The 14,620-nt window shown below is 39.9% G+C and overlaps 1 protein-coding gene across 1 annotated transcript in view; it reads right to left on the reverse strand.

Moving 5' to 3' along the window:
* Positions 1 to 122: 122 nt before the first annotated feature.
* Positions 123 to 14,620, reverse strand: part of kcng2 (potassium voltage-gated channel, subfamily G, member 2) — a 54,132-nt gene continuing 39,634 nt past the window's right edge. The window contains exon 3 of the mRNA XM_073822234.1: positions 123 to 4,011. Coding sequence (XP_073678335.1) covers positions 3,181 to 4,011 — 831 coding nt within the window. The 3' untranslated portion in view covers positions 123 to 3,180. The remainder of the gene's footprint in view (positions 4,012 to 14,620) is intronic.

Consider the following 14,620-nt stretch of genomic DNA (forward strand, 5'->3'; position numbering starts at 1 on the left):
AATAAGGATGTATCTACCACTGGTCAATGTGGTCCACAACAATCTGACCCTCTGTCACATATTTAATCACTTATAGGAAAAAATGTGCAAGACTCAATATATTAAACACTCAAGATTTGAAAATAAGAAACCTTTATTCTTTTAAAGGGTATTTTACTGTTTTTCACAACTGGCAGATCCTGAGACTATGGCATCTAAAAGCAGAGCTATACAGAGTGTGTAAATGTTTTTTTTTTCATAAACATAGTTATTGCAAATCAGCTATATAGGAGCTTAAATGAAAGTGTAATAGTCTGTTTTGAACAGTGTAACACTGTATTCTCTGACACCAGAGAAAAGCTTATTTTACCTTAAAGGTGGATGCAAAATAAAATGGCAATCTTCACAGTCATACAGTTTTCACAGGTAGGAGCATCCATCCACCATGATCACCAGCTTAAAGAAAATTCAGTCATCACTCACCCTCATGCCACTTTAAACCCATATGATTGTCTTTCTTCAGTGGAACACAGAAAGGAAATGTTTAGTCGAATGTTCTTGCTGCTCATTTCCATACAATGAAAGTGAATGGGGGCAGTTGTGCTCTCAAATCTCATTAGAGCTGCTGCATAGAGTATGTAAAATAGGCCAGCTAGTAAGAACTATGCAGGTAAATCCCTCTTCCCTAGTTTTTAGTGTCCTTGTTAGTGCACCTACCACCTATGCCAGTTGCCACTGGTTCCAATCCCACACAGAGCGGTGCAAGTAGAACCAGTTTTATTGGTGCCGTGACCCAGGTGGGAGTAAAATTTAAGGAAAAAAATGAGGCCAGCTATTAAGAGCTGTGCAGGTAAATCTTACTCAAGGGGTGCATTGATGGCCGCTGTTTTTAGTGTCCTTGTAAGCGGTGAACGTGATTTCACGAAGTGCAACATGTTCCTGGAACAAAATCTTTGTTGATCCTGGAACAACATTTCAATCAATCAAACGGAATTGAGGAATAACTTTTCAGGACATGTCAGTTTTAGGCTTACGATCAGAGATAGATGCTTCTACACCCTTGTTAATCACCTCTGATTTTAGGAATAAATTAGGTTTCGGTTTAGGGGTAGGGATTGGGATTGGGTTAAGTCTATATTTTTGGACACTAATGTTGATTCAGGAACATATCTTACTTGACAAAATCACAGCGACCCCTTGTTGGCATGATCTACTGCCATGTCAATTGGCACTTGTTTGAATTCCTTTCAGAATGGTGCAAGTAGAACCAGTTACATTGGTGCAGTGACCCAAATGGGAGTGCAGTTTAGAGAAGTTAGTATAATGGAGGCAAGCTAGTAAGAGCTGCACCGGTAAACGTCAGTCCCCTGGCTTCAAGAGATGCATTAAGGGCCATTGGTTGTACTGTACTTGTTAGTTTGCCCTCCCATGCAGGTTGACACTGGTTCAAATCCCTTTTGGAGTGGTGCGAGTAGGACCAGTTACATTGGTGCCATGACCTGAATGGGAGTGAAATGTAGGGGGGTGAGTATAACGGAGGCTAGCTAATAAGAGTTGCACCGGTAAACTTCAGTCCCCTGGCCTCAAGCGATGTATTAAGAGCCATTGCTTGTACTGCACTTGTTAGTTTGCCCGCCCATGCAGATTGACACTGGTCCAAATCCTTTTTAGAGTGGTGCCATGACCCGGATGGGAGTGAAATGTAGGGGGGTGAGTATAACGGAGGCCAGCTAGAAAGAGTTGCACAGGTCAACCTCACTCCCCTGACTTAAGAAGACACATTAAGGGCCACTGGTTTTAACATTCTTGTTAGCATGCCCTCTCCCATGCTGACTGATGCTGTTTCAAATCCCTCTCAGAGTGGTGCGAGTAGATAGAGTGAAATTGGTGCCATGACCCAGAGGGGAGTGAAATTTAGAGTACAATGAAGGCCAGTTAGTAAGAGCTCCACAGAAAAATTCACTCCCCTGGCCTCAAGAGACATATTACAGGCCATTGGTTATAACATTTTTTTAGCATGCCCTCTCCTATACTGGTTGACACTGGTTCAAACCCTTCTCAGAGTGGTGTGAGTAGAAGTTACATTGGTGCCATGACCCAGATGGGAGTGACATTTAGGGGGTGAGTATAACAGACAAGCTAGTAAGAGTTGAACAGGTAAACTTCACTCCCCTGGCCTTAAGAATTGCCTTAAGGGCCATTGGTTGTAGCGTTCTTGTTAGTGTGCCCTCCTCCCATGCTGGTGGACACTGGTTCAAATCCTTCTCAGAGCAGTGTGAGTAGAAACAGTGAAATAGGTGCCGTGACCCGGAGGGGAGTAAAATTTAGAGGGGTTAGTATAACAGTGTCCAGCTAATAAGTGCAGCACAGGTAAACTTTACTCCCCTGGCCTGAAGAGACACAAAAGGCAACATTTTCATAGTGTCCTTGTTAAAGTGCCTACCATACTGAGACATTGGTGCTATGACCCAAATGGGAGTAAATGTAACAGAGCCCAGCTTGTAAGAGCTATGCAGGTAAACCTCACTCCCCCGATCTCAAGAGGTGCACTAGCGACTGATGCTCATCAGCCTCCTTGTTAGTGTGCCCACCTCACATGCCAGAGACCCAGGTTCGAGTCCTGTGTGCGAGTAGTAGTGCAAGTTCCAAATGTAGTTTTGGGAGGAGCCTAATCTGTCAGTCCTGTCAATCATCATTACAAGCCTATATAAGCAGTACTCATTGCACCATCCCTTAGTCAATTCTATTATTCTTATTATCCCTTTAGGTAGTACCGCAATTGGGGGTTGAACTTGGCGCTCAAGCTGAGTCTCTGGTTTGAGCCTCCATCAAGGACAGCACGCCAAGTTCGTTTACCCTTTACCATCAGGAATGGATGGGTAGGCGAACTCGTGAAAATATTCGTTCACTTTCTTAATTTGAAAATAATTGTCATTCTGCTAAACATTTACATTTGTGTTCCATGGAAGAAAGTCAGATGCATTTGGAATAACATGAGGGTTAGTAAATATTGACAGAACATTCATTTTAGGGTGAACTCTTTCAGTAATTGTGCTTTGGACATACAAATTTGTCTATTTTAATGTCCCTTTCCCAGTGTCTATTATTGTCAAGTCACCTGATTATACAGGTACTATTTATGGCCGCTCACCTGTAGCAAGTCTTTGTACATCATTTTAGTAATACAGTCAGCTGTTTGCATTATGACTTTAGTGATTTCCTGACCTGTGGGGCTCCTTGACTTGCCATTGCCACAGATCTGCGGTGATGTGCACTGACAGTGGCCTCTGTGATTCCATGTATTGAATCAGTGTCCTGTGAATCCTCACTGTTTTGTGACTTGGTACTGTCTTGTGAATCAGGCTTGTGTCTTGTGGCCCGACACTGTTCCTCTTTAAGCTCCAGGTAGGACCGTGAAAAAGTGTGAAATATGGATGTGACTGGGAATGCCATGAGCAGGATTCCACTCAGGATGCTGCTGAGTGCCACCACCTGGCCTGGAATGCTGCGTGGAACCATGTCACCATATCCAACCGTCGTCATCGAAATGACAGCCCACCAGTAGCTCCCGGGAATGCTGGTGAACTCCTGCTTGGCGCCCATCTCGCTCTCTGCCAGAAAAACCAGCGGAGAAAACAGTGCCATGGCCACACACAGGAACAGCAAGAGCAGTCCGAACTCTCGAGTGCATCGACGTACGGTCAACCCAAGCGTTTGCAGCCCCAAAGAGTGACGTGCTAAACGCATCACATAGAAGATCCGCAATGCTCGAAGAACTCGCAGGACCAATCCCACCTTCTCCAGGTAGTTGTTTCCTGAGCCGGTGGGGCGGTCGTTCATGGACAGTGAGTCAACTATCAAAGTGATGTAATAGGGCAGGATGGCCACCACGTCGATGATGTTGAGGGGTGTGCGCAAGAACGTGCACTTGCTCTGCGTCTGGATGAAACGGAGGAGGAACTCCAGGGAGAACCAGCCCACACACACTGTTTCCAGCACAAAGATGTTGTAGCACCTCTGGGAGCATTCGCCCTGAGAGAGAAAACACATGTTAGTTGAGTTCATGGTCTTCATTCACAATCTTAAGAGGATCATTGTGCAGTTCATCTTGATATATTGGATACAATATTGAACCCACTGTGCTAAAAGAAGGAAATCATATTGGTTCTGTCAACGACAACTCTTTGAGAGTTTAACATGGTAATATACTGTACATGGCAATGTTAATGTGTTTGGTCTTGGTCATAGATCTGCTATGCTGTTGCTGCTGCAGCAGAGCAAGTACAGAGACTTGCTACTGCCAATACATCCACAGACATGCTGCTGTGAGCATTTATGAAATAACCAGGGCTTGACATTAACACCCACCAACCTGCCAAATGCGGGTGGATTTCAGCAGTGGTGGGTAACACGGTCACTCCTACTAGCCACTTTGGAAGGTTGAATTTTATAACAGCTCGACATTAATGCTTGTCTGGGACAAGTCGATTTTTTGAAGGGACAAGTAAAAGAGAATTTTACTTGCCCGACCAGACAACTAATCTGATTAAAACATCTAATTAAGGAAGCACCAAAATTTTGGTGAGAATGATTCTGACTTTATTATATTTGGTGTAAACGGCAATTGATAATGGATAATGTATTGACAGTAACAAGGTCATGCCAGTTGAGGATTGCAAAGCCTGTTTGTGTGTTAGAATCTCATGGAAAAATCAACACAAATAAACACAACTGCACACAGAAGAAACATAAAATGCATAAAATTTGAGTTTTTATATTTATAACATACAGCCTAGTTAAGCAACATGACACGACCAAGAGAGTGCAGTTTTCCCTGAAAACCATGATTGCAAATTTGACACTGATTTTATACAAGAGTTCAAACGAGTCGTTAATATACATTTTAGTACAATATTGTCAGTGCTGACACGAAAATAGTTCAACAAACAAAGATCACAGCAGAACAGTGACGCATCTCTGAGTAACATATACCAGTGTTTCGTCACTGAATGATTCAGTGTTTCTGAATGAGTGGTCCATTTATAAAGACAGGCACTTGATTAAATTTTTTTTATATTAAACACCAAGCTCATAACATTATTTACACTGTTGCAATTTTACAATGCAAATGCTTTTGTTCTACATTCTAGCTTCATTAAATGTGTAAATGCATCTAAATGCCACTTTAGCTGCTTCTTTTTCTTCTGCAGTGGAAAGATTGGTTTTGTTAATACTGATTTCATTTGATTGGTAACAGCCCTAAAGTGTCTTATTAAATTAAGTAAAAAATTATTAATTTTATATATATAAAATTATAAGAATTTGAAATGAAAGATGACGCATGCATTTAATACGGTTAGGGAAAATGCCCTTTAAAAAAAAAAAGACCTGGAAATCAATTTAAATAAATTTTAGTACGCAGTAACTTTAGTAACTTTCATGTAAAACATAATTTCCCAACAACAAAATGAAAACAAAAACAAAATTGTGGCCAGTGAAAATGCTTTGTGAAAAAGTGAACATTTTGGAAAACCACTAGCCACAGTGACTGGTGAGCAAAAAAGTTAATGTCAAGCCCTGGAAATAACATATATAAAATAACCCCATAATCTAACATACATGAAATCACCCCATAGCAGATCTATACAGGTGGAGCTGGGGAGGTGGAGGGTTTCTGAAGTGCTTCTGAAGGTTTCTGAATTCTGAAGCACTAGACGAGTATTTGAATGTTGAGCAGCAAACTCATTGGCTGCTGACAGAAAATGAACCAATCATCTGCACCATGTGAATAATGATGTGATTGTATTAGACTGCGTTAGAACCTATCAGCTTGGGCCATCTAAAGTTTTATGACAGAACTTTGCATTTAGTTTTTCTTCGTCACAATGTCAATTAAGTGTGACAGGAGTGCATTTTAAATAATTTTACAATGTTTTAATTTTTTTCATTTCTCTGGGTGCTGTACTCACTTCTAATGTGGAAAAACTGCCAATTCATTAAGCATATTTTAATTCAATAACATATTTTAATAAAACCTGAGAGATTTCTGTCCCTCTGTTGAAAGTCTAAATCAAGGGTGTCCAATCCTGCAACGTTCTGCAGATTTTTATCTCTAACTAGCTCCAACACATGCCTAGAAGTTTCTAGTGAGTCTGAGTCCTTGATTAGCTGGTTCATGTGCGTTTAATTAGGATTGGAGTTAATTTTTTCGCATTTACAGGTCACATTCGATTAAATAAAATCCATTGCTGTGCCTTATTGCAAGAGGACAAAATCATGTTTTAATCGGTTAATGGAAACGCCAACATTTTGCAATACTTTTTAATCAACATTTATAAAACAGTGCCAAAGTTGTAATGGAAACGCAGCTACTGTAGATAAGTCAGAAAACCGTGTTGCCTAGAAGTTTCTAGTGAGTCTGAAGACCTTGATAAGCTGGTTCATTTTCATTTCATTAGGATTGGAGTTAATGCTGCATTCAGAAGTTGGATGTTGGAGCTGGGAATGATGTCACAGTAGATAAGTAAAAAAAAAAAAAAAAAAAAAAACAAGATGGTGGTGTCCATTGTTAATGATACCAGTCGATTAAAAGCACATTAAAAGTGGTATTTTGCATATAACGACATAGTATCATTGTCACAAATAGAGTTTTGGTAGTACTGTGTAATAATACTGTTTGATAGCTGTGTGCAGTTTATTGAGACAAAGACAAACACTAGTGCTAATAAACAATATATTGCTACTGTTTCTCTTCTGTTGATGCACTGAGCAGCCATATTGGATTCTGAAGTTGGAGTTGTTTCAATTACCCCAAGATTCTGAGTCAGAACTCTGACTTAAAGGGAGTTCCAGTAAAAAGTTCCTACTGGGAATGCAGAATTTTCAACTTCCGAGTACAAATGGAACCCAGCATAAACTCAGACAGTGGCCCTCCAGTAACAGGTTTAGACACCCCTGGTCTAGAAAATCCAAAATGGTCATAAAGGCACTGTGAAAGTAATCCATGTGACTCCAGGGCAGGTTAATTTTGACTAAATTAACTTAGTTTTACTAAATATCATATGATTTTAGTCGACTAAATCTACATTTTTTATATTTTATTTACTAAATCTATTATTCTTTCAAGCAGACATTTATTTACATAAATAAACATAGATTAATCTTTATTAGGGCTACTAAATTGACTCAGTCAAGAGCAGTGAGTGATTTTCTGTCTTTCTTTTGTTGCTTGTTTAACATCAATGACAGACAATAGCAACTAAATTAGGCTGCTGTCCCTTTAAAACCGAACGCACGGATGCAATGTACTGCTAAATGTCTGATAGTTTCCTAATTGTTTATGTTCACCTAAGATGTAACCAAGTGTGTTAACGTGAATACTCATCAAAACGGACAAATCCACATTATTTTTTGTGTATTTAAAGGGATAGTTTACCCAAAAAATTAAAATTTGATGTTTATCTGCTTACCCCCAGGGCATCCAAGATGTAGGTGACTTTGTTTCTTCAGTAGAACACAAATGAAGATTTTTAACTCAAACCGTTGCAGTCTGTCAGCCATATAATGGCAGTGGATGGGCACCAAACCTTTTAAAGTAAAAAAAAAAAAAACATGCACCGACAAATACAAATTACACCCTGCTGCTCGTGACGATACATTGATGTCCTAAGTATTTAAACTGAACAGTATTTAAACTGAACGTTTTGTGTCTTAGGACATCAATGTATGGTGCATTTTATTTTATTTTTTTACTTTAAAAGGTTTGGTGCCCATCCACTGCCATTATATGACTGACAGACTGCACCGGTTTGAGTTAAACATTTTAGTTTGTGTTCTACTGAAGAAACAAAATCATCTACATCTTGGATGCCCTGGGGGTAAGCAAATAAACATCAAATTTTAATTTTTTGGGTGAACTATCCCTTTATGAGATGCGAAAGAGTAACTTACTCGTGTGCTGTGTAAGAGTTCTCTTTTGCGTCATCAAATTTATCCATATGTCTGCTCTTCTCTTACTCCCAGATATTGACATTTTTGAACGATTATGAGATGTGAAGCAAATGTATGCTAGCTTATGTCCCACAGGATAGATCAATAGGCTATGATACAGTTCAAATGTCCGCATTTAACCCTTACCACGCAAGCAGATTATTTCTGAATGAATCTCTTCCTAAATTGTCCCTCCCAAACGTTTTCATTCGTTGACGAAAATGTCAATAGATTTTCGTCATTTCATTGATTTTTTTTGTCATTCAAAATGACTTTTTGTTTCGTTTTCATTTGTGAAAAAACTAAAACGTCATATGGGCTTGGAAGGTAATGGAATGAAATGAGGGTGAGTAAATGATGACAGAATTTTCATGTTAAGGGTGAACTTCCCGAACAAAAGCAAGCACTTATATAACTAATCAAGGTAGGTAATAAAATGTAAATGCTTGAGCTTGACCAATGCATATTTCTAAAAGTCTGCTCTTTATACAATTTCTTTAATTATAAGACAAACACATTAATTTCAAAAATGTACAGAATTCAAAAGCTATTGTATAACGAGTGACTTGTACTGTAATTACTTCACAGGCGTCCACTTGAAGGCTGCAGCTTGATTTCAGACAAATACACTTGTGTCTGGGAAACTGTGAGCAATTTATAATCATAAAGACAAAAAATGTTCCATGAATGCTAAAGACAAGGTTCTCGGAGACAGATTTAATAACATTTTTAACACACAGACTATACTCTGAAGAGAAGTGAAGGTCATCACTAAATGTGTGAGAGAGAATTGAACAACAGCAAATGTGCCCAGAACTGGCCACCCACCAGTGTCAGGACAAAAAGAAACTTAAGGCAAATCTAAACGACTTATAATTCTCCAACTGTGCATAAGGCAACAATATCTACACACAGAAATCCAGCCTGAATAGAAGGCCTTGGAAAGGAAAGCCTTTACAGCTGAAGTTTGCACTCCACAATTTAGTCTGGCTTCAGTGCTACATGTAAAGCACACAACACAATACACTGAACACCCCCTCAGTGAAGAGCAGCAGTAGAGAGAGGCTTATAAGCATAAACCTTAACAATCTGGTACAATACAATGATGCAATTAACTTTTGCAACTTAAAAACTCACCCAAAGAAGTTCAGCTACAGTTATTCCCAACGGCTCTTAAGTACTAATATAAAGTGATTTAAGATATACAGTGGTGTGAAAAAGTGTTGGCCCTCTTCCTGATTTCTTTTCTTTTTTTTTTTTGTGCATGTTTGTCACACTTTAATGTTTCAGATCATCAAACAAATTTAAATATTAATCAAAGATAACACAGGTAAACGCAACATGCAGTTTTTGAGTGAGGTTTTTTATTATTAAGGGAAAACAAAATCCAAACCCACATGGCCCTGTGTGAAAAAGTGTTTGCCCCCTAAACTTAATAACTGGTTGGGCCACCCTTAGCAGCAACAACTGCAATCAAGCGTTTGCGATAACTTGCAATGAGTCTGTTACAGTACAGCGCTGTGCAGGAATTTTGGCCCACTCTTCTTAGCAGAATTGTTGTAATTCAGCCACACTGGAGGGTTTTCAAGCATGAACCGCCTTTTTAAGGTCATGCCACAGCATCTCAATAGGATTCAGATCAGGACTTTGACTAGGCCACTCCAAAGTCTTCATTTTGTTTTTCTTCAGTTATTCAGAGGTGGATTTGCTGGTGTTTTTTGGATCATTGTCCTGTTCTAAACCCAAGTCTGCTTCAGCTTGAGGTCAGGAACAGATGGCTAGACATTGTCCTTCAGGATTTTTTGGTAGACAGCAGAATTCATGGCTCCATTTATCACAGCAAGTCTTCCAGGTCCAGAAGCAGCAAAACAGCCCCAGACCATCACACTACCACCACCATATTTTACTGTTGGTATGATGTTCTTTTTCTGAAATGCTGTGTTACTTTTACGCCAGATGTAATGGGACACACACCTTCCAAAAAGTTCAACTTTTGTCTCGTCAGTCCACAGAGTATTTTCCAAAAGTCTTGGGGATCATCAAACACTTTTTCACACAGGGCCATGTGGGTTTGGATTTTGTTTTCCCTTCATAAAAAAAACTTTATTTAAAAACTGCATGTTGTGTTTACTTGTGTTATCTTTGATTAATATTTAAATTAGTTTGATGATCTGAAACATTAAAGTGTGACAAACATGCAAAAATATAAAAAATCAGGAAGGGGGCCAACACTTTTTTCACACCTCTGTACAGTCGTGGCCAAAAGTTTTGAGAATGACACAAATATTAGTTTACACAAAGTTTGCTGCTCAACTGCTTTTAGATCTTTGTTTCAGTTGTTTCTGTGATGTACTGAAATATAATTACAAGCACTTCATACGTTTCAAAGGCTTTTATCGACAATTACATGACATTTATGCAAAGAGTCAGTATTTGCAGTGTTGGCCCTTCTTTTTCAGGACCTCTGCAATTGGACTGGGCATGCTCTCAATCAACTTCTGGGCCAAATCCTGACTGATAGCAACCCATTCTTTCATAATCACCTCTTGGAGTTTGTCAGAATTAGTGGGTTTTTGTTTGTCCACCCGCCTCTTGAGGATTGACCACAAGTTCTCAATGGGATTAAGATCTGGGGAGTTTCCAGGCCATGGACCCAAAATTTCAACGTTTTGGTCCCCGAAGACTTAGTTATCACTTTTGCCTTATGGCACGGTGCTCCATCGTGCTGGAAAATGCATTGTTCTTCACCAAACTGTTGTTGGATTGTTGGAAGAAGTTGCTGTTGGAGGGTGTTTTGGTACCATTCTTTATTCATGGCTGTGTTTTTGGGCAAAATTGTGAGTGAGCCCACTCCCTTGGATGAGAAGCAACCCCACACATGAATGGTCTCAGGATGCTTTACTGTTGGCATGACACAGGACTGATGGTAGCGCTCACCTTTTCTTCTCCGGACAAGCCTTTTTCCAGATGCCCCAAACAATCGGAAAGAGGCTTCATCGGAGAATATGACTTTGCCCCAGTCCTCAGCAGTCCATTCGCCATACTTTTTGCAGAAGATCAATCAGTCCCTGATGTTTTTTTTGGAGAGAAGTGGCTTCTTTGCTGCCCTTCTTGACACCAGGCCATCTTCCAAAAGTCTTGGCCTCACTGTGCGTGCAGATGCGCTCACACCTGCCTGCTGCCATTCCTGAGCAAGATCTGCACTGGTGGCACTCCGATCCCGCAGCTGAATCCTCTTTAGGAGACCATCCTGGCGCTTGCTGGACTTTCTTGGACACCCTGAAGCCTTCTTAACAATGCAGTGGAAAGTTTTTTTCGGGATTAAGTTAATTTTTATGGCAAAGAAGGACTATGCAATTCATCTGATCACTCTTCATAACATTCTGGAGTATATTCAAATTGCTATTATAAAAACTTAAGCAGCAACTTTTCCAATTTCCAATATTTATGTAATTCTCAAAACTTTTGGCCACGACATATATCATTTTTATGTAATTTATCATTAATACTTTTCTCAATTTACAGAGCATCATCATTTGATGCCTTCATTTATAATGCTAATTAACAGATGCATATGTCATGTAACACTTGTGCAATCTATCCTTTGCTATTTAATAACTTATTAAGACGTTATTGCTGACATAGATACTGCGAACTGATTAGTGGTTCAGACAGGCATTTCTGCTTAATGGCCATGTCAAGAATTCCTCAGCGGACATTTACGTCATACTTGAGCTGTCTGACGCATAACGCTGTTTCTGAGGGGACAGACTTGTACAATCCTGCAGGCCATGTTTAATTACACATTACTCTGGGGAAAAATAATCAATCCACTCTAAAAAAAAAGGATTGTAATGTATTAATGAGTTTCATCCAGACAAATCTGTTTTTTCCCGTCATGGATCAGACAGGCAGTTAGAAAACTGTGTCTAATTTATAAAAGGTTTAATTTTGCTTACAAGCACTGCATGATTCCAAGCTTCCCCTGAAATAATCAGCTTTTTGCATGCAGTTAATGAACTACATTAATATTTAAAGGTATAATTAAATGTGATTATTTCCTAATACTGAACAGTTGATGAGGAGAATGAGTTGATGAGGAGAATGTTTTAGTTGTTATTTGTGGATAACAGTTCAAGTGCATACGACATACTTAAAAGAACGTTCATGTTGTTGGTTTCCATAAATTTAAAGTAAATGACTATAGCCGCTTTTCCACTATTGTGCCAAACCAGACTGCTCGGGTACAGTTCCAGTTGTGTTTCCACCTGAGCCTGGTACGGCACGGCACGATTACAAACCGTTCTCGGCCCGGAATTCTCGGCACGGTTAGACAACTCTGTTGCCTGGCTACCAGTTTCTCTATGGCTAAGCGGGTACGCAGTAAACAGATACGGTAAATACAAATACAAATGGCTGAGACACTTTGGTCTGTGGATGAAACATTTGCTCTAATATTGATATTTGGGCAGAAAGAATAATTCAACAACAGTTGGAGGGTGCAAAGAGAAACGAAAAAGTTTTTTAATTATAGCGCAGTGTCTTGTAGAGAAGGGCATTAAGAAAAGTTCAAAACAGTGCCGAAAAAAAAAAAAAACCTCAAACATACATATCGCATCCAAAAGGACAATAACAGTAGAAGCGGGGCTGCCTACTCTTGCGTTACCAAGGCAATGACTGACGCATTTGTATTTACATTCCAAAGAGTTCCGTTATCTGCACCGCAGTGGAAAATCAAACCGTATCCGTGCTGACTGGCTCGGATAGGCACGGAACAGAACGGTTAAGCATTGAGACCGGTTCGGCCCGATAGTGGAAAAGGGGCTAATATCTTTCGAGTTCTAAAATGGATGTAAAAGCACCATTAAAGTGGTCATGCAGTACATGCACATACAATTTAAGTCAAAAAACTGGCCTTGAAAATAGAGCTTGACAGCAGTGGTCACCATTCACTTTCATTGTGTGGAAAATAGCAGCAATATAGCATCTTTTACATTCCACAAAATAAAGTCATAAAAGTTTGGAGGGGTGATTAAATATTTTTCCTTTTGTGGATAATAAGTATAAGCTACTTTGCAATGCATGGATTAGTGTGCCTGGTATTCATCACATTGTGGGGACCAAATGTCCCCACAAGGATAGGAATACCAGTAGATTTTGACCTTGTGGGGACATTTCTCAGGTCCCCATGAGGAAACAGGCTTATAAATCATGCACAATGAGTTTTTTTGATGAAGTAAAAGTTTGCACAATCTCCTGTGAGGGCTAGGTTTAGGTGTAGGGTAGGTGTAGGGCGATAGAAAGTACGGTTTGTACAGTATAAAAACCATTACGCCTATGGAATGTCCCCATAAAACATGTAAACCAGTGTGTGTGTGTGTGTGTGTGTGTGTGTGTGTGTGTGTGTGTGTGTGTGTGTGTGTTTATGTTATTTTCCATTTGTTTTCACAAGCTGTCAAATGAGTTTTACAGCGTGTGCTGTTCAAAGATGTAATAGTTGTGAATTTTAAATTTTCTTTTTATTTATATTTTCTTTCTTTTTGTGATTTAGTATAATAGATGTCTATTTTGTTTGTATAGATATTAAACTCTGAGTGGTCAATTATCAAATATTATTAGTGTAATGATGTTAAATTGTATAACTGTCAGTTGCCTCAGGCAATCAGTTTCCAACATAGTGATGGTTTCATGATTTTTGTAGCACTTTGTTTTTTCTCATCCATCTATCCATCCATCCACCCGTCCACCTGTCCATCTATCCATCCATCCATCCATCCATCCATCCATCCATCCATTCATCTATTCATTTATCCATATCCATCCACCCATACATCCATCTATCTGTCCATCCATCCATCTATTCATCCACCCACCCGTCCTGTCCATCTGTCCACCCATCCATCCATCTATCTACCCTTACATCCATCCATCTGTCCATCCATCCACCCGTCCATCCATCCATCAGTTCATCCATCCATCTGTTCATACGTCCGTCCGTCCGTCCGTCCGTCCGTCCGTCCGTCCGTCCATCTATCATCCATCAGTCTATTCATCCACCCATACGTCCGTCCATCTATCTGTCCATCCGTCCATCCACCTGTCCATCCAATCAATCTGTCCATCCATCCATTTATCTATTCATCCATCTATCCATCCTTCCATCCATTCATCTACCCGGCCACCCATCCATTCGTTCATCTATCCACCCGTCCATCTATACATTTGTCCACCTATCCATGCATTCATTCATGCATCCATCCACCTGTCCACCCATCCATCCACCTGTCCATCTGTCAACCCATCCATTCATCCATCCATCTATCCACCCATACGTCCACCCATCTGTCCATCCATCCACCTGTCCATCCATCCATCCACACATCAGTCTATCCATTAACCCATACATACATCTGTCCATCCATCCATCCATCCACACATCAGTCTATCCATTAACCCATACATACATCTGTCCATCCATCCATCCACACATCAGTCTATCCATTAACCCATACATACATCTGTCCATCCATCTATCCACCCATACGTCCATCCATCTGTCCATCCATCCACCCACACATCAGTCTATCCATTAACCCATACATACATCTATCTGTCCATCCATCTATTGACACATCAGTCTATCCATCAACCC

Source organism: Garra rufa, chromosome 17, assembly GCF_049309525.1.
Source record: "Garra rufa chromosome 17, GarRuf1.0, whole genome shotgun sequence".
NCBI classification, from domain to species: Eukaryota; Metazoa; Chordata; class Actinopteri; order Cypriniformes; family Cyprinidae; genus Garra; species Garra rufa.